Genomic DNA, 25,717 nt, shown 5'->3' with positions numbered 1-25,717 from the left:
ATTTAAAATATATTATATTTTGATGGTGATCCATGAGCTTCTATTTTACAGATTTTTAATTCCAAGCTTGTCTTAGCATCTCCAGAAACTGCAACAGATGCAGATTACGCTGCTATTTTGGGTGTTATTGGTCATGAGGTATGTAATAATAGCATATGCTAATTGAATGTTTTTCTGGTGTTTAGTTAATTCTCAATAAACACATCTTTCATTGTGTTCTTTGTGCAGTACTTTCACAATTGGACAGGGAACAGGTTAGCCTCATCTCTCATTCCCTTTGCTACAATTGATTAATTCTTTCTTATTGAATCTTCTAATTTTGTTTGTCTGGTAAAAGATAGATGCTGGTCTGTGCACTATATTTCAGAAAAGAAACGTTGTTTTTTATGTGGCCTAATATATGACTAAAAGTCTACTTGTAACAACAGGGTAACATGCCGTGACTGGTTCCAGCTCAGTCTAAAGGAAGGACTTACTGTCTTCCGTGACCAGGTATATTTTATCCTTTGCTATTCGAAGATGGTTATGGGAATTTTTCCTTATCTAATGATATAAATATGCAAAATCTATACAGGAGTTTTCATCTGACATGGGAAGCCGAACTGTCAAGCGCATTGCTGATGTTTCAAAGCTTCGAATCTATCAATTTCCACAGGTATCTTATTTTGTACTCCTTTGAGGCCTATTCATGGATTGTTTTATCTTCTCATGCCAAATTATCTGTCCTCTAATTTATCAGGATGGTGGTCCTATGGCACATCCAGTTCGTCCACATTCATACATCAAGGTCAGAGATTCTCTTATTTTTCCTTGAAATATTAATGGGCTTGATATTAGAAGTGTTGCTAAATATGGCTCTTTTCCTTTCTCTGGCAGATGGACAACTTCTACACAGGCAAGTTTCTGTTCACAAGAAAGAATTCCATTGAAAGATTTTATTATGTTAGTCTCGGCATTGTGTTCCAATCTAACGTGCTTCTGCTTTTGTAACCTTTTCGAACCTGCATTACATCTCTGGCCATTACCGGCTCTCTCAAGGACGGTAGGGATTTTAGAATTCCTTTTTATTCATATTTCCATTTCCTATCAATCCCTTACATATTATTTCTAACACAAATATTTGATTTCTGTTGTTGTATCAGGTTTATGAAAAGGTTTGGCTCTTTACCTATTGTGTTTTGTTATTTGTAGTAAGCAAGAAACCCTAGTTGACCTTATTATGTTTTCCTAGGGAGCTGAGGTTGTCAGGATGTACAAAACTCTACTCGGAAGTCAGGGGTTCCGAAAGGTTGCTTTCCAACGCTACTTGTGTGGATCTAGTGGCCAGATATTCATGTATCATGTTCTAATCATCTCTATTTGTTCATATTTTACAGGGAATTGATCTCTACTTTGAAAGACATGATGAGCAAGCAGTGACTTGTGAAGACTTCTTCGCTGCTATGCGTGATGCAAACAATGCAGACTTTGCTAATTTCTTGCAATGGTTAGTGAGATTATTATTGTGGAATTTCTTGTGATTTTTTATTTTATTTTCGTACTTATATTACCATATACAACATCTTAGGTACTCTCAAGCTGGAACGCCAGTTGTCAAAGTGGTCTCCTCTTATGATGCTGAAGCTCGTACTTTCTCTTTAAAATTCAGGTTCGGTTCTATTTTTTTCTTTCTTATTCGCACAAAACTTTGTTAATACGCCAAACTTTATGGATCTTACCTCTATTGAATTTGATGTTGACACATTCTGTTTCTTTGTGGTTGATCACTTTCTCAGTCAGGAGATACCTCCGACTCCAGGCCAGCCAACAAAAGAACCTACATTTATTCCAGTGGTTGTCGGTCTTCTGGACTCAAGTGGGAAGGACATTACACTTTCCTCTGTTCATCATGATGGTACAGTGCAGACCATTTCAAGCAGCAGCACAGTACTTCGAGTGACTAAGGTTAGCTGAGAATTCCTTCTTTAAACCAGTAGTTTATGTGATCTTTTGTAATGTTTCTATTCTAGATTACATTACCTTACGCTCTTGTCTGACATCCAGTGTTTTTAATTCATTATACCTTTTGCCCTGATCTTCTCATCTATCTTTTCCTGGCTTTATGTTTTGTTAAATATACAGAAAGAAGAAGAGTTTGTGTTTTCTGATATATCAGAAAGACCTGTTCCTTCCCTATTTAGGGGATTCAGTGCCCCAGTTCGTGTTGATACTGATCTCTCTAATGATGACTTGTTCTTCCTCCTAGCTCATGATTCAGATGAATTCAATCGGTATGTGCCTTTCTACAACATATTAGTTTTTCTGTATCCTCTTCACGCAATTCGATCATTCATTTTTTTTTTGTATTTTAGGTGGGAGGCTGGTCAAGTTCTGGCAAGGAAGCTGATGTTGAACTTAGTTTCTGATTTCCAGCAAAATAAACCGTTGGTTCTAAACCCAAAATTTGTGCAAGGTCTCGGCAGTGTGCTTTCTGACTCAAGCTTGGACAAGGTATGGCTCTACCTTCCCTTATCTTCCGCGTAGTCATAAATGTAGGATATGACTTTCAAATCTGTATCTTTATCGATTGTGTAGGAATTTATAGCCAAAGCGATAACATTGCCTGGGGAGGGAGAGATAATGGACATGATGGCTGTGGCGGATCCTGATGCTGTTCATGCTGTTAGAAAGTTTGTAAGAAAGCAGCTTGCATCTGAACTTAAAGCCGAGCTTCTAAAGATAGTATGTCTTCTTCTCTCTGCATACCTAATCTTTCGGGATTCAGGACTAAAAGGCAGTTCCTCTTTTCATATAAGATTGTTCTCTGCTTATTAACTTTTTAATTGTTTTTGTGCAGGTCGAGAACAACAGGAGCACAGAAGCTTATGTCTTTGACCACACAAACATGGCGAGGCGTGCTTTGAAGAACACAGCTCTAGGTTTGTTTTCCATAGCCATTCTTTAATAGAAGGAGATACTCATAGCTCTAGTCACTAACTTCACTAACTTCACTACCTTTTGCTTTGTTGAAATACTCCAGCTTATCTTGCATCTCTCGAGGATCCAGCATATGTGGAACTTGCACTGAATGAATACAAGATGGCCACCAATTTGACCGACCAATTTGCTGCTTTGGCAGCTCTTGCCCAGAAACCTGGTCAAACCCGTGACGACATTCTTGCTGACTTCTATAACAAGTGGCAGCACGATTACTTGGTATGGATTTAAAAATCATATGTTACTTTCTTCCACTTCCAGGAATATGCTGTACTAAAATTTATCGGCTTCTGATCTCAGGTTGTTAATAAATGGTTCCTCCTTCAATCAACATCCGACATTCCTGGCAATGTAGAGAATGTCAAGAAGCTTTTGGATCACCCAGCTTTCGATCTGCGCAACCCAAACAAGGCAAGTGAATTCTCAAACCCTTATTTCGCAACTTTTTCACAGTTCTATGCTTACGACGAAACCGATAACAATCTTTCAGGTTTACTCGCTTATTGGAGGGTTCTGCGGTTCCCCAGTGAATTTCCATGCCAAGGATGGATCAGGTTACAAGTTCTTGGGTGACATTGTTGTCCAGTTAGACAAATTGAACCCTCAGGTTAGAGTCCCAAAATATCTGGTCTCTTTGCAGTTACTTACCTAATGCTTCTTGGCAACAACAACAAGCTTAACGATTTACTTTTTCTTTGGTCTGATCATAGGTTGCTTCTCGTATGGTGTCTGCCTTTTCGAGGTGGAAGCGGTACGATGAAACCCGTCAAGGTCTAGCCAAGGTAAATAGAGAAATGCAAAACAAGTCTAGAATTTCCCCTTAAGCATTTCATGGTTTTTTTGCCTCATTCAACCTATTTGTCCAGTCTTTTTGCTGATTGAAATCGTCAGCCATGATTCGTCTGATAGGCTGAGAAGATCACTAGATTAAAGCTGGTGTGTTTGTGTTTGCAGGCACAATTGGAGATGATAATGTCTGCAAATGGGTTGTCTGAGAATGTCTTTGAGATAGCCTCCAAGAGTTTGGCTGCTTGAGAGACACCTTTAAGAATCCTTTAAAAGACGCTTCTTCCTGTACTCGTAACTATATTTTATTTTAGCTACTGAAATTAGCAGTGGGATTATATTAAAACACACAGATTGTTTTGCCTCTGCTTATGAGCTTTACTATTATTACAATAAATGCTTGCGTTAGTTTTCTTTATTGAACGCAGGGTACGTTTAGTTAGTAAAACAATACCTATATACTAGAGTCTAGAACTAATCAAGAGGAAACATTTTCTTTGATTAGCTTAGTTACGTGCCAGATTATATAGCTACAAACATTTTCTTTGTAGCCCTCGTCATCGTCGTCTTCTTCCTCAGATTCTTGTAAACACGTGGCTTTCGCCAGATCCTCCATTATTGCTTCCGTTGGTTTTTTCCGTCAAGATGTAGAGGACATCATCTTCGGAGTCACTTATTACTCCATTTGTACGGTCATTGTCGTCGTCTTAAAGCACATTCAATAATGTCGAAGTCTAGCTGGTATTTGCTGCTGAATTCGAATACCACCACCATCTCTCTGCATGCTTCAGAGGGGTCGGGCAAGCTAGAGTGAAATATAATTAAATGTTCCCTTCAAAATTTGGAGGCATCGCGTATGATCAAGTCCTTGTCCTTGCCGTTGATGCGACATATTAGTTCGGAAGAATATCATTTAGTAACCTTAGACGACACGGAAACTCTATCACATCAGGTACATGCATTGTATCATTCCCATCATCTCTACTTTTGTAGACTTTGAGGAATCGAATTTATAAGTCTTTTTCGGGGTTATAAAATCAAATTTATAAGTGTATAACATGTCTTAAAAAGCAAGTGACTGAGTGATTGAACAAAGATATACAGTAACAATATAAGAAAGCTATAACAGTCTTTATTTTCGTTTTAGGTGAATAGATGATTTTGTATAGACTGTATTTACTCTTTCAGTTATGTAGAAAAGCAAAAATTAAGATGAAGTTTGGTACTATAAAAAGAGGTGGGATATTAAATATTAAAAAGAGCTTATATAGAGACCATGAATATCTAAAACACTAAAACTAGCGTTTAAATCATTTAAGCTTGGCAATGGAGACTTGGCTCCGCCACTGGACTCGCCCCATCGGCTGGGCAACATACTCGCCCCAGCGGCTGGGCAATGGAGGAGACTTGGCGTGTCTAAGTTCCCAATCTCTTAAGTGCCTTAATCTCACCAAAGGACCATCCTGTATGATTGCTCTTGGTCGTCTTCGAATAATATCATCAGCTGTAACTCCGGTCTGCATAAAAGAATAACAACCAATATCACTAGACTTGGATACAAGCAAGCTATCAGAACCAAGTTAAAAACTCAAAACAGAACATCAACAAGCAAGATCCTCTTCCAAAAACGCCAAAAAAAAAGAACAAGACAGGAAGCTACCTCTCGGCAAGATATGCAGATGATTGGAATATTGGACGAAGAAGATGCTTCGTTGCTCCCACTGGTGCTTGAACCACCAAGCTCTTGGGTTGAAATAACTGCGCCAAGGTCCATAGCTGAGAGTCGATTCTGCTGCTGTGATGGTAAACCACTAGGAGCCACAGTGCCTTGTTGGTTCAAACTATCTTGATCAGATTCATCATAATCCACTACAAATCCGATCTGCATATAAGAATAACAATCAATATCACTAGACTAATTATAATTAGCCGCTATAATGACTTTCCAACACATTATTTATTTATTATAACCTGCTATGTTAATGTTTTTTACATAACTAACCAAAAAGATTGTTCTATATGCAGTTAAAATTTGTAGGTGTAATATATTATTGATGTAATCTATATGCAGTTAAGTTTTCTTGGTCAGTTTCTCTCTTGAGAAACTTATCTGTTTGCTTTTCATATGCGTTTAACACTTGTCAAAGAGGGGAAGACATTGCTTCACAATTATAGGATCATTGTTTTGCTGGTGAACAATGTTTTTGTCAAGGGTTGATGTTGAGATAAATCCTTGTAGGACAGGATGATGCATCACAAGTTCTGCTGTTAGCTACCATATGGATTATGATTTTCTTATTTGGTAGCTCGGCTTGCGTTTTGCCCACGTTCTATGGCCTACAAATCCACGTGCATATAAATTTGTAGGTGTAAGAAAACTTAACAATGCATAAACTTGTTGGTTCAAGCAAGATGCGAGTGAAATCTCAGACTCAGGCTATATTGAACTATATCACTGTAAGGATCTTATGTCTCTAAAGTAACTAACCTACCTTGAGAACACAGTTGACCTTGTAAAGCTATCATTAAATAAAAAAGCCAAATCTCAAGTTATCATTAAATAACCTGCTATGTTAATGCCACGCATGTTTTTTTTTTAGTTCTTCAGATTTTTTTGTCTGTTCCGTTTTCCATTCGTCACGTGACTGGCCGGTGAAGACGCTTGTTTCTGGCCTTTCCCAATCAAAAAAAAAAAAAAAATCCTCAAAATAAGGGAATCTAATTCTACTGAAATTGATTTTTTTTTTGTTTTGTTTTGGAAACTCATTACTAGTATACAAAATCTACAAAAAAAATTCCTAATATAAATCGAAACGAAAAGGAAAAACATTATGAAGCCAAAGAGATAATTTTGGATGCTAATTAATTTCTAAACATTATAAGTCAAGACAAATTGATTAAAAATTTAAAAAATTTCTAAGCTAATTTTAAACGTATTTTGTAGAAACTTGATCGTTGAGGGAACAAAGTGTGAAAATGTATTTGTTACACAAAGGCATATACGTGTCACTATACATAAAACAAATATAATATGTTTGGGGCTTAGACTAAATAACTAATTTATTAAACATCTTTTCATGACTGTTTGTTCGCAAATCACGCCATTTAACAGATTCCGAGGAGCCAAATTCTAAAATATCTTTCAAACGGAAATTGTCAGATATGGATCAAAATTATCCTCCAGCTGAAACCCTCTGAACATTGCAGAGGTTCTTGTGTTGACTTTCTCCGTCAAACAATATGACTATCATCATAGTTTGGGCCGAAGTCAAAATTGATAATATATAGTTTGGGCCGAAAAATCAAAATAAAAATATTTGGGCCTGTTGACAAGATACAACATGATATTTTTGCATCGGCTTCACTTAATTCAGATATCATCGAACTCTGTTCGTCGTCTTCTACTGCCGTCGACGTGTCAGTTTCCGACGATCTGGTAATTGCTCAAACTCTCAAATCATCTCTCTCTGTTGAATTTTTTTATTTTGATGCTCATTCTTTGGCCAGTTTTGAGTAATTCTCGTATGCATCTGGGATACCGAGATCCAGATTTAAATTTCTCTCCTGAACTAAAACCTAAACCTAAAAGATTTACGAAGTTAGACACTCAAAACAGAACATCAACGAGCGAGATGATATCTGTATAATAAATAAATAACAAGACAGGATTCTACGTACTCGGCAAGATTCGCAGATGATTGGAATATTGGACGAAGAAGCTGCTTCGTTGTTCCCACTGGTGCTTGAACCACCCTCCCTTCGAATTGTATCAGATTCATCATCCACTACAACTACAAATCCGATCTGCATATACGAATAAGAATCAATATCACTACACTTTAGCTACAAGATATCAGAATCAGCCGCTATAATGACTTTATTATTAGTGAAGACGGATTTGGATCTAAACACCAAAGTTCCGACGAATTAATCCTAAACCTAGAAGATTGATTATTTACCAAGTTAAACACTCCAAACAGAACACCAACGAGCAAGAGACTAAATAAGAGATAGAGATCTGAAAATCTTCTTCATGAAAATCAAAGATTGTTTCAAAAGACAAGGAATCTACCACTCGCACGCCGCAAGAAGCGCAGGTTCGTAAATCGGAGCTTCTTTCATATTCATCGGGTAACACTTGACGATACCTCAGAGTTCTACGAGCCATTATTCTCTTCTCCTCTTTGATTTGTCACGGTGATAAGGCTAACGGCGGATTTGATATCTCTTATAGATGCATAGGGGCTAGGGCAAAGTCGGTGGATTTATGTCTCTTATATATTTTATTTGTAAAATAAACCCCCAAGCTTTCGACAAATTGCAAAATCAACTTTCTTTCTTTGATGATTTTAATTCGAAGCAGACCATGGCTAGTGAAACAAACTGGTACAAGAGTTCGTTGGAAGCAACATATACATGCCGATGTGGCGTCTACACGCGTCTGTTTGCTTTTTACAAACGACTTTATCTTGTCCAAGTCCCTCCAGAGATGCAGTGACGCGGGTCTTGAACGGTTCCATCATCACTATCACCGTTACCTGTCCCTGTGAAGCTAGTTATGTGTTTAGTAGGGACCTAAATGATGACCTCCTGCCTAGATTTTCTATGAAAGAAGGATTTGATTTTGGTATCTGCCCTAGATTTGATTTAGGTTTCAACAGTGTTTATTTTTCCTTTTTTCTGTTATTTTTTTTTTTTCTTATAAATTATGATATTATTTGAATTATGGGAGAGATATCATCGGTTTGATATTAATATACCTTACGAAGACTAAGATTGTTGCAACCTTTGATGTACTTAATTTACTCATGAAAACCATACCCTTAATTCATTCATCATCATCTTTGCATCAAAGCTTTCATCTTTACTTTGACTTGCTTTGATTTTTTTTTTTTTAATTATGCAGTTATCCTATATTTACCATTGTTTATATAATAAGATTTGCAAATCGGTTTGAACATTGAACAAAGATATCTTAACAATATAAGAAAGCTATTACAGTCTTTATTTTCCTTTTTGGTGAATAGATGATTTTGTATATACTGTATTTACTCTTTCAGTTATGTAGAATAAAAAGAGGTGGATATTAAATACTGTATTAAAAAGAGTTATAGAGACCATGAAAATCATAAGGTATATAAATTTATCATCAAGGTAAAAGAACCACAAGGTATCCAGGACTTGATATTGATACTACAACAGATCAACCATATATTCTTAAAAGACAAGAACACAGTTCATCCAGAGCCGTGCCGAGGTCAATGTTGGCCGGAGGCGGAAAAATTAGACTTGTTCCAATGCGCAAAACAAAAATGCATTCTTACAATAATAACATAAAAATGTTTACCAAGTTAAATATTTTCACATGGTAAAAGTAAATAAAATATTAAAAAGCAGTTCTGAAAGGTAATTTTTCTCTCTTTCCCATACTTATTAACCAAAAATTTTAAACCAATTTCTATTACTAATTTCCTTCTGATAGATAATATATTAAATAAAGTAAGAGATTGTTTTAGACTAATTTATATTGCTTTTTTTGTAGATATTTTATAATGCTTGTTTTGTTTGCTTTTTTGTTCTTTTAATATTTTTCTATGTTAGTTGCTTATTAGGCTAAGGATATCTGTAAATATATGTTACCTAGATTTAATCTTATGAATTTTAGGAAACTAGCTTTATACACACAAGACTTTACGACTTATTTTAGTTTCTTTATTCTTATTGCTGTTTATACTGAGATAAACGTAAAGGATATGCAGTGTAGTTATTATATACTGAGCCTAGATTTAATGAAAGGTATCTTGTAGAAAATTTGTAGAAAATATGCCTCTAAGTGTTTCTCAAAAATCTGATGCCATAGGCGAAGGTTTCTAAATTATAGCTTGAGGCACGGCTCTGAGTTCATCATAGACCTGAAACAATACTTGCCAAGTCTACGTTCCTTTTATTATGAAGGCAAATTATTTCCAAATTTCATATCACCGCCAGTAAAGTTTATTTAAAAGGAAAACAAAAAATTAAAGAAAGAAACTTAGTAAAACCCTCAAAGATGTTTACTCTGGGTGCATCAAACTCATTGCTCCTATCAGAGAGACTTTCGTCGTCATATACAGACTCTTGCTCTGGTCTGGATTCATAGCTCCCAGTGCTGCATATGTTTCTGTTGGTTTCGTCTGTCAATATCTGGATGCCACATTCAATAATGTCGAGCTCCTGGGATGAGGTCATGAATTTGAACAACACCTCGTTATCCTGCTCAAGCCACCCGTCTTCCTCAAGAAGTTCAATGTGTAGTATTAATAGATGTTCCGCTTGGACTTTAAGGACCTGTGCCTTAAATAAGTTATCCTCATTGGGGCAACCGTTTATGCGTATGCGACACAGTAAAGCAACATATTCTTCTTTCATCTCTACTGTAGGGGAAACCACCAGGCAAATCCTAAATATGGAGCAGAATGATGAACGGATGGTCAAGGAATTTCCTATAGCTCGGTGCAAGAACTCCGCAGGTACTTTCCTTCCTGGTAAGAATGCTCTCACCTGACCTGCTTTCTGTATAATCACTCTCCGTGCTTCTTCACCCAAATTGAGGCAGTTGGGGAAATTGAAACCCACAATTGGAGAGTCAATAGTAAAAGATACGGTCCGGAGTGATTCACAATTTCTTACTAATAGACTCCTGAGTGAGCCAGGGAGCTCTGGCAGTGATACAAGTTTTGGACAGCCAACTATACAAAGCGATTTTAACGCAGGGAGATCTTTGATGCAATCAGGAATCCTCTCTATATCTGTGCCCGTTCTCTCTATTGACACTATTGCCCAAAAATTATATGTAATGAGACTTCCATGTATACTGAGAGTCTCAAGGCGAGACCAAAGCCTAATTGATTCAAGCATTGCTTCTAACATTGTGTCTCCTATTATGAGTGATGTGATGTTCGTTGAAATACCTGGAAATTGCCTCAATTGCCAGCATCCCAACATCCTGAGTGATTTAAGAGATGCCAAGTTGAAGTGAGTCGGAACAACTTGCAGCTGTAAACATAAATTCATCTCCAACTCTTCTAGTTTATGAAGATTTCCAAGAGATGAAGGAATCTCTACCAAACACCAGCAACCAGTTATATCTAGTCTCTTGAGATTTGTAGCATTCGAAAGATCTGGGAGTTCCTTCAACCTTGTGGACCCACACAATTCCAACTTGTTGAGACTTGTAAGAGGCTGATTACAAAACGACACAACAAAGGAAGATCATAAACATATGAAAGTACATACTTCAAGTATCGAAAAAGTTAAGCAAATATCAAAAACCAACCTGGGTTCCTTCCCAAAGCTTCTCTAGCTTGTTATTTTGCAAGTTGAGTTCCACAAGATATTCTGGCCTAAATGTAGAAGGAAGACACTTTCCTGGGTATACCTCCCAATGTAAAAACCTTAAACGAGTTGGAAAATCCATGTCCTCAGGTACAATCACTCTAAGGTTTATATCACGTCTTGTCTCGTAGATGCTTAGAAATCGAAGATTACGCATATTTTGAAAAGCTTTTGCGCTTATACGCACGCCGTTGGGGATTGCCGAAACATTAAAAGACATGCCCATCACACTTGCACAACCCTGATCAGTACCAAAAAGATATAAAAGTTAGCACAATAAGGTTAGGTTCTGTGACTCGTGCATATGACTCGATTTAACGTGATATATTTAAAAGAAGAAAAAGAACTTACAGAATCTGTTTCGAGAACATCACAAATGTCATCAGCATCAGTTAAGATTTTGCGTTTCCAAGGCTCTTGTCTTTTAACCGCATCTCTTCCAGCTTGTTGTAGTAACTTGTGCATCACTATATTTCCTTGGGTCGATCTTTGTATAAGAGATTTGTCCTCGAGGGTTTTTAAACCGAGTCTGACATTCAAGTTATTATCAGCAAGCATTGCTTTCACATGATCATCGTCTTTGTAGTTGAAAAAGAATGCAATGAGGAGAAATAGCAAGTGATCTTTCTCATGTAAACTGTCATATCCAACTCTTAGTACTCTCTCCATATCTGGATCAACTGAATAAAAGCTACTTTCTAGCGTACACAGTATATCTTCCCAGTCAACTTTTGTTTTTTCAAGTAAATATAAACCCATGACACGAAGACCTAGTGGAAGTTTGCTGCAAAGCTTTGATACTCTTTCGCAAAGATTTTCGAAACCATCTTGTGGAGTGCTCTGTCCAAAAGCATATCTACAAAAGATCTCACGAGCTTCTTTTGGAGTTGGAAAATCCACATAGTAGGTATTCTTAATACACTTTTTCCGCAAAAGCTCTTGGTTTTCTGTGGTTACTACAATCCTACTCCCAGGACCAAACCAATTAGTTTTATTAGCCAAAGCTTCAAGTTGCTTCAGATCGTCCACATCATCAAGAAAGATAAGCACTTTCTGGTCGCATAGCCTTTCCTGTATTGCACTCAAATGGTCTATCCTCATACCATTTTGGTTTAAAATCTTGGAAAGGAGTTTCTCTTGTAACTCCAGCTTCAACCCATACTCGTCAAGGCTGCTATTATAGCTTCCTCTAACATTCTCCATGAAACAAGTAAGCTGAAAACTGCAAGTGAGTCGGTTTCGTAAAGCTCTAGCAATGGTAGACTTACCAATACCTGCAGGGCCCCAGATTCCAAAAATCATAGCTTCATCTTCATTACCCAAATGTAACAAACACTGTATTTTCTCCAGGTGTGTTTCAAGACCCACCATGCCTTCAAAATCTCTAGAGATTGTACTGTTCAGTTTGTTTGAAATATCTCTAGCAATCTTTTCAATCATCTTCGATTCATTCTCCCTAACAATAAAAGTATTTATGTGAAATTTGAATTTGCAGATTCAATATGAAAATTTGCCAAGAAGAAAGAGATAATCCAAGATTCCAAAAACTAACCAGTTTAGGAAGTGTTCTCCGGCTATGTTTCCAACATCGTACAGAGCTTGGCTCCATCTTCGCCTCTTCTCCTCTGTTTTACCAGCACAAGTTTTCTTGAAAACTTTCCCAAATTCTCCGATCTGATTGCGAACATCAGATGGATCTACTCCGTAGAAGACAGTCATCACTATTTGCCCGATAGCATCCTTGCACTTCAAAATCTCCAACAGCTCATCCAAACACCAGCTCGATGAAGCATAGTTCTTCGAGAGCAGTACGATCGAGATCCTAGATTCCCTAATCCCTTGGGTGAGTTCAGGGGAAATGGTTTGGCCTCTCTCGATCGCTTGATCGTCGAACATCGTAATCCCATTGCACATAAAGTGTTTGCGTAAATGACTGAGAAAGGTTTTACGGACGTCTGGTCCGTGGAAGCTCGTGAACACGCGGTATCTCCAGGTGCGAGGCGAAGCAGAGGAAGAAGAAGAAGCCATTGGTATTTTTTGAAGATCACGTATGAAATGTCTCTCTGTATGAGCAACAAAGATATGAAGAAGAAAGTCATTAAAGTATTCACCGTTGACTTAGACACCGACGACCCTCATCATGCGATTCTCTATCTGTCTTTGGTTATTAAAAAAAAAAAAAAAAAAAAAAAAAAAAAAAAAAAAAAAAAAANTCTATTTGTCTTTCCAATTGAACCGGGTTCTCGGGTCTTTCCATCATATCAAAAGACTAAATAATGCGATTGTTTTGTTAGATGACGGGTAAATGACTAAATGGCATGTGAGTCACATGATGTGACTCAGTAACAGCCGTATACATGTGCTTCAGCAAAAACTTGTATACATAACTCCACAAAACTTGTATACGCTGACCAACATAATTTCGGCCAGCGTTGATTTTTGGGCACAAATTTGATAGTTTACTAGTAGTTTATTTGAGAAAAAACGTATAATGTTTTGATGGTAATAATTTAGTTTTAGATTATAGTAATAATGTTTTTCTATTAAAAATTTTGATGGTTAATAAATTTGGAGAAATTCCTTTAAATACCACTAAAAAAGTTTTTTTCCAATAATACCACATTGTAGTTTTTTTCGAAAAATACCACAAAATGTTTTTTTTCCAAAATTAGTATAAACACAAAAATTGATTTTTAAGGATGTAGAATTTTTTTTTTTTAGGTTTGGGTTGACACATTTAATTTTAGGGTATAGTTTTTAGGGGTAGAGTTTAGTATTTAAAATTTAGAAATTAGTTTTTAGTATTAGAACTTTAGTTCAATTATGTTGTATTTTTGGGAAAAAATATATTTTAGTGGTATTTTGGGAAAAAAACTAAATTATAGTATTTTTGGAACAAAAACCTATTTTAGTGATATCTATGACAATTGCCCATAAATTTGATAGTAATAAATTTGATGGTAATAATTTAGTTTTAGATTATAGTAATAATGTTTTCCTATTAAAATTTTTGATGGTTAATAATTTAGTTTTAGATTATAGGAATAATGTTTTTCTATTAAAAATAATTGATGCCTAATAATTTAGCTTTAGATCACATTAATAATATTCGTAATAACTAGATTAGGATCCGCGATACACCGCGGAGCAAAATTAATTTATAACTAAAATATATAAACTATAAGTTGTATTTGTTGATTAAATATGTTATAATTATATAATAATTGTTAAATAAACCATATAATACCGTAGTATAATTTATATTTTACATAATATTTATATAATCAATTTAATTAGATATGTTTATTTTCTGATACTGACAGTGTTAACAAAATAATGAAATGATGTTTTACCTTTGTAACACCGAATTAATGATATTTTTTATTTATATAAATATCGATAAAATCCTTCCCGTTATATAACTTCGTCCCGAGATATTTTAACTCACACTATATCATCTTAATTTTTAATATTTATTGTGTATCTACGGTATAATATTTATTATATTTAACTTTCTAAAAGTTTTAAATATTTTTCATATTTAACCTTTTAAAAATCTTTAAAATAAAGAACCGGAATAAACCAAATAAAAGTTTTTAAAGTTTGAATACCTAATAAATCAAGCTTTCTACTAATTTGTATTCTGGATCATTTTGGTCTCTTTTAAAGTTTGACTCTAAATTATTGCCCAATTTTTTTAGACGATGTGGAATATTGTACCCGTATTTTTTATTCACGTATTGAGTAATATATATCCGTTTAAAAAATTTTGTATTATATCATATGCAGGAAAAAATCATAATTTTTATTAACTAAATGTATTATAGAATAATTCAAGATAATTTAAATATAAGTTCAAATAAAAATGAAAGAGAATCATATATTTAGGTTTGAATGAGATAGAAAAATTTCCTTATTTTTTTAAATCTTACATATAATTAATTTTGAAGTTTTGGTAACTAATATTTAAGTCAATGCATTAAATATAAAAACTTTCTAAAAAGTATTTTGAGCAAAAATACTACTCCCTCAGTTTCATAATATAGGATGTTTAGAGGATTATTTTTGTTTCATAATATAAAATGTTTCTAAATTTCTATGCAGCTTTTAAATTAATTTTATATTTTATATTATGCAGTGTTGGGTATGATTGATTAAACTTTTTAAAAGTAACTTTTTTTAATATGTGTGTCTAAAACATCTAATATTAATATCTAATATTTTGAAACGGAGGGAGTAGTATAGATGGATGAAGTCATCACGAACAACGATGAAAAAAATTGGATAACGCGTATTTCACCATTGACTCTTGAGTTTTGACGTTGAGAAAGAGAGGTCCCAATGGTTTAATTTGTGTTACTAAGCCAGCTTGGCGTTATTAAACCGGAACTCTACCGGTTTCGGTTTATCAATTTGTATAGAGGGTTTTGCAATTTACAGAGCGATGATCTCCTGAGACTGAGATTTTGTGTACCTGAAGCCTAACCGAGGAGAGGAGACGCGATGCAGAGGTCGACGGTGAAGAAATTGTTTGTTCATCGAAATCTTCAGAGAATAGGTAATCTTCGAACTGCTCCTTCTTCTTTTAATCTTTGCTGGGGACGACGAGCTTTCGCTAGTGCCAGTGATGATTACAGAGAGATATTGAGTAGAAATAGGAAATTACAGGATATGAGGTTAGATGGTTTGGTTTGTTCAGTTTTATGGTCAAGTCTCGCACCACTCCCTTCCATTGTTGATTTCAGTAGATTGTTGAGTGCTATTGCTAAGATGAATTCAAGTTTGATCTTGTCATCTCTCTGGGTGAGCAGATTGAGATGTTAGGAAATGTGCATAATCTCTATACTTATAGTATTTTGATTAACTGTTTTTGTCGCTGCTCTCAACTCTCTCTTAGAGGAGGCCAAGCAAATGTTTAATTTGATGGTTAGCAAGTGTTGTCTCCCAAATGTTGTGACTTGGATATTTTGCAAGTGTAAGAAGGTAAAGAATAGGATGAAACTCTTCCTTGAGATGTTTCAAAGAGGCTTGCTAACTTATAGTGCTCTTACTAGAATTAAACAAATTGAAAGGAAAAACATTTTCTTTGAAAGGCTTGCTTACATTACTATATTAGTAGCTTCACTCTACGCTTAGTGTAATCTGCACTGGTAAATCGGGCCAGTGTAGTGAAAACAGTCGGTGTAGTCGTATCGTATACCAATCCAATTGTAAAGCTCTCAATTCTTCTGCTGCTGATACATTGGTCGGTGCAAGATCTCATGTCGCCAAGACAGGTATGGTCTGCGATAAAAAAGTAACTATGTAATCCTTATGCCAATTGTAGGGTCGTCGTTTTCATCTATAGGCAATCAAATCCTATCCTTTTTGATGCTTTGTGGGATCAAGATCTTGACACCACATTCAGTGATCTCATAGCGGTGGATTTTGCTGTTAAATTCGAGCACCACCGTCTTCGTGCCTGCTTCAGAGGGGTCGATGTATAGCAAGCCAGAGTGAAATATAAAAAGATGCTCCCTTCGACATGCGGAGGCTTCGAGTATGGTGAACTCCTGGCACTTGCCGTTGATGCGACATAGCAGCTTGGAAGAATAATATATTTGTGGGGTTTCTTTGGTTTGAGGGGAAATCACGACGCAGACCATACATCGGTACAAGTACAACTGCTTGGAATTACCAACATGGAGAAGAATGGTCAAGGAATTACCTTTGGCTCTGTGACCGAACTCTGCTGGCACTTGTCTTCCTGGTAAGATTGCCGACCCGTCACCGATAAACTTAGCATTGGTCATATATTCAGATCGTCGGGTGATTGCTCTCCGTGCTTCTTCACCCAGTTTGAAGCAGTTGATGAAATAGAGGCGCATTTCTGGAGTGTATAAAGGGCTTAATAATGTCTCCAGTGATTCACAATTTTCTACCTTGAGGTACTCGAGCGAACTAGGGAGCTCTGGCAATGACGTGAGTCTTCTGCAGTCATCTATATAAAGGTGTTCTAGCTGATGAAGAGCTTTGACGCAATCTGGAATTCTTTCCATATCAGAACCAGTTAGGGATAGACGTCTGACACTGTTCGGGAGACTTGTCAATCCCTTGAGATTTCCACTGCTGCTGCTTATACGGAGATTCTCAAGACGACACCAGTACCACGACGGGATCTTGTTTACTTGGTCTAACTCTGGGTTGTCTGACATGGACAGATCTTTGATATGCGTTGAAATAACTGGAAATTTTCTCAATCGTGAGCATCCGGTCATGTCCACTTCTTCAAGGGATGCCAAGTTCATGTGTTGTGGTATGTCTTGTAAGTTTATGCAATTGCGCATATTCAACTCCTGTAGTTTATGAAGATGGGAAAAAGTGGATGGAATCTCTACCAAACTCTCGCAATACTCCAGATTCAATCTCTCCAAATTTGTAGCATTTGAAAGATCCGGGAGCTCCTTCAATTTCTTGGACCGAGACAAATCCATATACTTGAGATTCTTAAGGGCCTGAATTTTGTACACAGAGAGAAAGAGCATCATATAAACTTTGAAGAGAATTAAAAAAAAAGCTTTAAATGTTGTTTTTTAACTACTGTATATTGTATATATAACACCAACCTTCCTTCCTTCCCATAACTTCTCCAGCTGCGGGCTACATCCCATATAGAGCTCGACAAGATATTCTGGATTAAATGTCCGAGGAAGACACTTGCTTGGGTATGCCGACCACTGAAGTAACCTTAGACGAGGTGGAAACTCCATCTCCTCAGATATATGCATTGTTCTATCAGTATCATTTTCATCATATCTAATTCTTTTGTAAACGCTGAGGAATCGAAGATTTGGCATTCTTTTAAAAGCACCATCGCTTATAGTCACTTCACTAATTCCTGATGTATCAAATGATATGCCAGACACATTACGAGTACCCTATACCAAAAGGTAAAGTTTTGCATTACAAAAAGGTAAGATTTTTTTGGTCTTTACCAAGTGACCTTTTAAAGATTATATGGAGGAAATGTATGCAAAGAGAAAGAACTTACTTTCTCATATTGAAGGATATCGCAAATCTCATGAGCATTTATTAGGATTTGCCTTTTCCAAGGCTCCTGTCTACGAATGGCTTGTTTACCCACTTGTTCTAGTAACTTGTGCATCACTACGACTGGCTTGATCACTGCCGCCCACGTGCTGTAGTATCCCTCAGGATCTATCTCTATCAGAGATTTGTTTACTAGGACTTCCAACCAGTTTTTGACATCGCAGCTACCATCATCAGCAAGCATGGCTTCCACCAGATCGCAATCGCGGTTGTTGAAGAAAACTGCAATTTAGAGAAATAGCATTTGATCATTTTCATGTAACCTTTCATAGCTGACTCTTAATACGTCATCGATTTCTCGACCAGGATTAGTTTCTAGCCTCTGCATTACACATTCCCACTCTTCCTGCTTCTTCCCAAATATAGTCGAACCCATCACACAGAGACCCAGTGGGAGGTAACCACATAGGTATGCCATTCTTGCTGCAAGCTGCTTAAAACCATGAGGTGGAGAGCTTTGTTCAAAAGCATATTTGCATAAGATTTCAAGAGCTTCTTCATCAGATGGCAATTCCACATGGTACGTATTGTTGATGCCACGTTGCTGCAGGAGATCTTTGTTTTCTGTGGTTACTACAATTTTACTTCCAGGACCAAACCAATTAGTTTCCTTAGCCAAAGCCTTTAATTGCTTTACATCATTCACATCATCAAGAATGATAAGCACTCTCAGGTCGCTTAGCCTTTGTTGTAACACTCCTAAATGGCATATCCTCGTACCATCTTGATTCAAAACCTCTGAAAGAAGTTGTTCTTGTAACCGCAACTGCAGACCATAATCGTGAAAACCACTATGATTGCTTCCACTGAGGTCCATAAAACATGTAAGCTGAAACCTATGAGAGAGTAGGCTCATCAAAGCTCTTGCAATGGTAGTCTTACCGATGCCTGCAGTACCAGAGATACCAACTATCATAGCTTCATCTTCATTATCTAAATGTAACAAAGCCTGTATATTCTTCAAGTGAGATTCAAGTCCCACCATGTTTTCAAAATCCTTTGATGGTGTGTCGTTAAGTTTGTCAGAAACATCCCTTGCAATCTTCTTGATCATGTTGGCTTCATTATCCCTAACAAAATACAAAGAAAAGAAAAGCACCATTAGCCACAGTGACAGAATTTCGATTAATAAAACACAAGAATTTAAAACACAGACTGATTGAAGACAAACCATTTCTTGAAGTCTTCTCCAGCAATGTTGCTCACATCAGTCAAAGCTTTGCTCCATTCTTGTCTTTCCTTGTCCGTCTTATTCGCACAAGTTTCATCAAAAGCGATCCCGAAATCTCCAGTCTGTTTACGCACATCGGATGGCTCCACTCCATAGAAGACGGTCATCACTATCTGTCCCATAGCTTTTTTGGAATCCAGTATCTCCAACAGTTCATCCAAACACCAGCTTGACGAAGCATATTTTTGGGAGAGAATCACGATCGAGATCTTAGACTCTCTTATAGCTTCTCTGAGTGAAGGAGAAAGCTCTCCGCCTCTTTTAATCTTTTCATCATCAAACATAGTTATCCCGTTGCCTTGAAACTGTTCGCGCAAGTGACTGAGAAATGTTTTACGGACGTCGGGACCGTGGAAGCTTGAGAATACTTTGAATTTGTAGTTGCGAGGCTTGGAAGAAGAAGAAGGAGAAGCCATGAGAGACATGCTGAGATAGATGGAGATGAGGTAACGATATGTGGAAGATATGTAAAAGGAAGCTGAAATACAAAAAGGAAGCTTCCGCGTAATTAGGCAAACGCGTTATATGAATCGTGACAGACAAAACATCAAAAATGAAAATAATAATATACAAGACTTTATATCATTTCAAAACATCTACAACCATACATATGGGTCTCTTAAGTCTTAAGTGGTGGTCCTTTTTGGAGAAAAATACTATATGTTAAGAGAGATTAAATATGTTACTGCTGCATTTTGAAGATTCTGCGACATATATTTACTAGAAAGTGTCAAATTGGAAAAATCAAATTACTCGCCATAGTTATTAGAATTGGAAAACGGGTATTTCATCATTGACTCTTGACTTTTGACTTTGAGAAAAGAGAGGTCCCAGTGATTTAATGGTTTAATTTGTGTTACTAAACCAGCTTGGCGTTATTAAACCGGAACTCTACCGGTTTTTGTAGCTCGGTTTATCAATTTGTATAGAGGGTTTTGCAATTTACAGAGCGATGGTCTCCTGAAACTGAGATTGTGTACCTGAAGCCTAACCGAGGAGAGGAGTCGGAGACGATGCAAAAGGTCTATAAATCCTAATTCTATCACTTACGGTTCATTGATCTACGGATTTTGCATTCACAATCGCTTAGAGGAGGCCAAGCAAATGTTTAATTTGATGGTTAGCGAGGGTTGTCTCCCAAATGTTGTGACTTGGATATTGTAAGTGTAAGAAGGTAAAGGATGGGATGAAACTCTTCCGTGAGATGTCTCAAAGAGGCTTGCTTGGCAATACAGTCACTTACACCATTCTTATCCCAAGGGTTATTCAAGGTGGAGATTGTGATAACACCCATGATGTTTTCAAACATATGGTTTCTGGGGGTGTGCTTCCCAGTATTATGACATACAACATTTTGTTAGATGGAACTTTTTGGTAACGGAAAACTAGAGAAAGCTTTGGTGGTTCTCGAGTTAATATATGCAAAAGATTGAATTGGAACATGCTTGAGAATTAAAATTTGGAGACAAAGAAAAAGGAACATAATCAGTTCCATCAAAACTGTTTCGTACCTTTTGCGGCTCTAGACAAAAACATCACTTAAAATTAGTTACCAAAATCTTAAACAAACTAATTTGATAAATATATATTCGTCTTAATAAATAGTGTAATAACTATACTATTAAAAGGGAATCATTATTTAAAAGGTAAAAATAATTTGATAAAATATGACATAAAATACCCATGAATATATAACAAAGCATATAAACAAGAAGGGTATTAAAGTAAATTTAATAATAAAAGTGTGCGGATCTTATGATGACCCGGATTGATTCTGTTCGGATCATATATTAATTGCTCGGAGCTGTTTTTCATACTCATGTATGGCTGTATCCAAACAGAATCGAAACAAATTAAAAACAGTAAGTATTTTCGTGTAAACTATTTAAGGAAATAATAATTTTGATATTTATGTACATAATTAATTTGGACAATAAATTCGAGCCTGTATATATGTAAACATGTTTCATTTGATTATACATTTTTAGATATATCTGGGAACAATAATTTCTGATTTTGATGTTACCTAATACACAAAATCATCTAAATTTGTTTATAAAAATAATTTAAATCAGTTTCTATTAAAATCGAGCAATTAAATTCAAAATTGTATATATGTACAAAAATTTAATTTGATTATATATTGTGAGAAATCTGTCGTAAAACAATATTTATGATTTTATATTGGCTCTGACGGGTAACATGTGTTACTATTGACTTAAGTTGAGTTATGAACTTAACTCAAATTTTATTCAAAAATGTTACCGATCACTAACAAAACTAAATTTTTTGAAGTTGAGTTTGAATAATCATGTGTTATGGTTGATGTGCAAGTTTGAAGTATATCTTTTGTAAAATTGTTAACTCAAAAGATTATTCAACATCATGGAAATTTTCATGAGTTAAGATGTGGTAAGTTGAGTTATCTAAAATTCAGTTATATAATACAAAAAATTATTCTTTTTGTTTTTATTTAATTTATATATCAAGAAAAATAATTTTTACTGTTTTTCTTTTATTTAATAAATTTTTTAATTAGTTATTTTATTTAACCTAATTTTTTATTTTTTATTATCATTTGAAATGAAAATAGACATACACCTAAATATGATAAAATTTTAAATATTATGGCATGCATGTAGTTAATTTTTTAATTTGCAATGTAACAAAGAAGTTTAGTTAACTTTTTGTATATTAAAATTATTTTATTATTTAAATATTTTTATTTATTTTATTTTTTTATAATTTTGTAAAATATATTCACTAATATTTTTAATAATTATAATCAAATAATACATACTGCAAATTAACCACAAAAATGTCACCAGTCAGTAATTTTGATAAGATTAATAAATCAGATTTTTACAGCGATCCATTACATCAAACTGCTGTTTCTACCACATAATTTTTACTGCAACTTACATCGAATTATAATATTTTCTGCAACTCAACTTCAATAAATCATGTTACCAGTCAGAGCCATTATGATTTTACTTTTTCTAAAATCTATATTCCAAAACTAAACGAACAAATCTAAAATAACTACCAAAATCTTTTTTGTTCCTAAAATATATTGTGTTAGGAAAGATATTTTAATCTTCATCTCTATATAAGAGAAGTTTTTAGTTTCGTTCATTCACAAAAATATTTCCCAGCATCAATATTTTGAGTTTTAAATTTTTTGACTTTTGTTTTTTTATTATCTTATAGTGTTTCAGATTTGAAACTCTTCAAGAATATGTAAAACATAAAAGTCAAGACTGTACAACTTCTAAAATACGGATGTTGTGAAACAATTAAGTAGTTATAATTAATTTTTTCTTCAGATTCTTTTGAATAGTTACAGTTTTTTTTTTATGTTAGTACTTATATACATTAATTATAATATATAGTGTAGTTTTGCTGCATGATTATTTGTTTTTTTTTTTAACAATCTATGATTATATTGTTACACATAGCCTATTGGTACTAAATCATATTAGTGTGATTTATTTCTTCTATATATTTTCTTAAATTATAATAAATTTTGCAGTGAACTGGGAAAGAGGTGAAACAAATATATTTTTCAGAGGTAACATGGATCTGCATGTCTCGATGATGTCCACAATGTTGAAGATGACTTCCCCCTCCCCGATCAAGCTTTCTTCTTTGGCGAGTCATTCGACTAAATCTTCATATATCCAATTAGAGTTTTTATAATTTGTCATACTTCCAAATTTAATTTAGCACACTAATATATCCAACAATTATATTGTATTTACTTTCGGCCTTAAAGTCAAAATTATTATATAAGAGATCCATCAAATTTGGATAACTAAATTGACTTTCAGAACTTCATTGTTATAGAACTTCAATACTTATTTTCTTCTTTGAGTTTATTTTTAGTTTTTTTGGTTGGTGTATTTGAAAAATATTGACGTTATTATCATAACTATCTTTCAAATATATTTTTTAAAACAAGTATTGTGGATAAAAGCACATCTTGAAGATAATTGAAGATAATTAAATTTTCATGTGGAATATGTGGAACATATTTTCTGCTGGTCATAGTGCTTTTATCCATTGCGGAGCAGGTATAGCATATGGGTTTGACCCTTTTGACAACAATATATTGGTCATCTGGTTCATAAAGTTTAATTGTTTTTTAGTGTTGTTTTTCAGATTGATGGTTTATGAGTTTAATAAAAATATAGCTGATCACTAATCCGGATCACATTTGATCCGGGTCCGCTATCGTATCGATCCAATATTTATGGTAAAATGATTATCATTTCAAATATTAACAAACTTGATGAAAGCAAACCAATAAAATATTATGTTATAAATGTTATACCAAATAAATACTTCTATAATTAAATTCGTAGTTTTTACATATATTTTTAATTGTTGGACTAAAATATACAATCTTAAATGGGAAAATTATTATTAAAACCATAGTTATGAGATAGAAAACATGACATATACGAGACATAATGGATTTTCTGTCTTAAATTAGACATATCATATTTTTCTAAACCGAATTAAAAACAAATCAAATACTAAGTTGGTATGAGTTTGGATTATGAATGTTAATAACATTCCTAAAAATATGTTTACAAACATAACATGCATGTATCTAATAAATTATAAATGTGTTAGTAAACTTAATTTTTTAATCAATCTCGCACGTACTCCGAATCTAGTTTAAGATAAAGCAAATGATCGATAAAATCTCACAGAAAATCAGCGCTTCGCTTACTCCTTAACTTATGCTTATAACCTTCTAAATATATCGTTTATCAATCTACCAATTCCTATACTGTACTTAAGTAATTAAGTTTTATAATATGGCATATTCTTTACTTATAACTAATAAATTGTAATTATATCCATAATTCTTATTCTTTACAAGATTTTGTACTTGCTCCCCAAGGATTCGATTACCTAATCATCTTTATCACGTACCGCTTCTAAAAACCAATATAACCATCTCATCCCTTGCCACACAATATTCACTTATCTAAGCAGTAATCGATCTTTTTGTAATTTTTTTTGTAATATACCCCTTTTTCTCTTTTGTATTTATTTTTTTGAATTTGATACCTAATTTGGACTTGATTCATGACGTATATTATATGAGATTGTGTCTGATGAAGAAGAAGATGAGAGACGAAGAAGCTCTCTACAACGCATCATCACTTTGCTATAATCAAACTTTTTAGCTACTTTTTTTTTTTTTTTTGAAATCTCGATACAATTATATTTAAGATTATGTGCCAAGGCTAAATCTAGAACAAAACTAAAAAAATTTCTCATATTATTTTGATATTAAATATACTAAATTAAAAAAATGTAAAAATATGATATTGTTTAATGTGAAAATTAAAAGATTATCTACCGCAAGACACAACAAGTCTAATTTTATTTATCTATATAACAATTTTAATATAATCAATAATCCTAATTATATAGATTTTTTTTTCTTCTTTTATTAACATATCCTAAATCACAATAATTATATTTGAACATTGTTTATGGGATCTCATATATATTTAAACATTAATAATAACATATTTTTGGATGTAAAAACACATTTTTATTGGTAAAATATAGAGTACAATTGCATGTGTATGCTAGTAAGATGACATTTTGCATGGTTTTTTATATATATATACTAGGATTAGAAAGAATTGTCAGCCGTAGAATCGTTTACATTGTGAGTAACCAAAATAAATTATAACAATTTTAATTTTTTATTAAGGAAATTAGAAAAGAAAAAAATATCAATTCGCATCTAATTACTTATGTAAACGATTTTTTTCTAATTGGCTCATTTGAACTAATCTTGTACTTTGTTGACAAAAAAAAGAAGTATTTATACTTATTAGCTAGGTCAATTAGTCAAGGACTCTACCATTAATTCGATCAATTCGATTAATTCGATCAATTCGATTAATTCGATCAATTCTCTTAACTCAGAGTAGATAAAACACTGTCATATATGAAGTTGGTGTTTAAATGGTGGAGATATATAACTAGCAAGTTCGTGACATACTTTCAGATGGTGGCTCAAGTTGAAGATATTCTTCTCTAATGTAATACAGTGACTAAATATATTTTTTGGATAATATAATAAAATAAATAATTGTATAATATTATTGAAGTTATATATTTGTAAAGATTTTTAAAAAATATATCGATTACCCTGTTGAGGTCTAATTCGATCCTTATAGATTTCTTTAGCTATTTTCTTACGAAGCTTTGTTATAGCGTCTATAACAG

At 34.3% G+C, this 25,717-nt stretch overlaps 4 protein-coding genes and 1 pseudogene across 6 annotated transcripts in view; 2 read left to right on the top strand and 3 right to left on the bottom strand.

The window, feature by feature from the left end:
* LOC104716084 (puromycin-sensitive aminopeptidase-like) overlaps positions 1-294 on the top strand; it is a 9,839-nt gene extending 9,545 nt beyond the window's left edge. Inside the window, exons 11-12 of the mRNA XM_010433427.2 lie at positions 52-138; positions 229-294. Coding sequence (XP_010431729.1) covers positions 52-138; positions 229-294 — 153 coding nt within the window. The remainder of the gene's footprint in view (positions 1-51; positions 139-228) is intronic.
* On the top strand, positions 5-4,176 carry LOC104714730 (puromycin-sensitive aminopeptidase-like). The gene is made up of 20 exons (XM_010432185.2): positions 5-138; positions 229-254; positions 429-492; positions 575-655; positions 740-787; positions 877-1,042; positions 1,143-1,154; positions 1,232-1,288; positions 1,377-1,486; positions 1,568-1,648; positions 1,776-1,944; positions 2,122-2,270; positions 2,352-2,490; positions 2,575-2,721; positions 2,837-2,918; positions 3,020-3,195; positions 3,277-3,387; positions 3,467-3,583; positions 3,687-3,758; positions 3,931-4,176. Exons 4-20 carry the CDS (start codon positions 621-623, stop codon positions 4,009-4,011), a joined length of 1,752 nt encoding a protein of 583 aa, XP_010430487.1. The 5' UTR covers positions 5-138; positions 229-254; positions 429-492; positions 575-620; the 3' UTR covers positions 4,012-4,176.
* LOC104714729 lies at positions 4,282-6,094 on the bottom strand. Its single transcript, XM_010432184.2, has 2 exons — positions 5,423-6,094; positions 4,282-5,279 (listed from the first exon to the last, which is right to left on the bottom strand). The coding sequence occupies exons 1-2, from the start codon at positions 5,648-5,650 to the stop codon at positions 5,073-5,075; spliced, it is 435 nt and encodes a 144-aa protein (XP_010430486.1). The 5' UTR covers positions 5,651-6,094; the 3' UTR covers positions 4,282-5,072.
* LOC104714728 (disease resistance protein RML1A-like) lies at positions 9,684-13,290 on the bottom strand. 3 transcript variants are annotated; one of them, XM_010432181.2, is made up of 5 exons: positions 12,689-13,290; positions 11,488-12,592; positions 11,078-11,377; positions 10,713-10,983; positions 9,684-10,574 (listed from the first exon to the last, which is right to left on the bottom strand). In XM_010432181.2, the coding sequence occupies exons 1-5, from the start codon at positions 13,162-13,164 to the stop codon at positions 9,757-9,759; spliced, it is 2,970 nt and encodes a 989-aa protein (XP_010430483.1). In that variant the 5' UTR covers positions 13,165-13,290; the 3' UTR covers positions 9,684-9,756. The 3 variants fall into 3 exon arrangements, with proteins under 3 accessions (XP_010430483.1, XP_010430484.1, XP_010430481.1); XM_010432182.2 differs by having other exon boundaries at positions 9,684-10,565; XM_010432179.2 differs by having other exon boundaries at positions 9,684-10,983.
* LOC104714726 lies at positions 16,118-19,918 on the bottom strand (annotated as a pseudogene).

This window comes from Camelina sativa, chromosome 9 (genome assembly GCF_000633955.1).
Source record: "Camelina sativa cultivar DH55 chromosome 9, Cs, whole genome shotgun sequence".
Lineage (NCBI taxonomy): Eukaryota > Viridiplantae > Streptophyta > Magnoliopsida > Brassicales > Brassicaceae > Camelina > Camelina sativa.
This window is presented reverse-complemented; position numbering and strand designations above follow the sequence as displayed.

Bases quoted from the DNA above. Each gene is read 5' to 3' on its own strand.
- LOC104714730 (XM_010432185.2), top strand. From the start codon at position 621: ATGTTTCAAAGCTTCGAATCTATCAATTTCCACAG. The intron at 656-739 runs GTATCTTATTTT...CTAATTTATCAG, and splicing joins GAATCTATCAATTTCCACAG to GATGGTGGTCCTATGGCACA. The intron at 1,649-1,775 runs GTTCGGTTCTAT...TCACTTTCTCAG, and splicing joins ACTTTCTCTTTAAAATTCAG to TCAGGAGATACCTCCGACTC.
- LOC104714729 (XM_010432184.2), bottom strand. From the start codon at position 5,650: ATGCAGATCGGATTTGTAGTGGATTATGATGAATCTGATCAAGATAGT. The intron at 5,280-5,422 runs GTAGCTTCCTGT...TCTTTTATGCAG, and splicing joins TCTGCATATCTTGCCGAGAG to ACCGGAGTTACAGCTGATGA.
- LOC104714728 (XM_010432179.2), bottom strand. From the start codon at position 13,164: ATGGCTTCTTCTTCTTCCTCTGCTTCGCCTCGCACCTGGAGATACCGC. The intron at 11,378-11,487 runs GTAAGTTCTTTT...GGTACTGATCAG, and splicing joins ATGTTCTCGAAACAGATTCT to GGTTGTGCAAGTGTGATGGG. The intron at 10,984-11,077 runs GTTGGTTTTTGA...TTTTGTAATCAG, and splicing joins AGCTTTGGGAAGGAACCCAG to CCTCTTACAAGTCTCAACAA.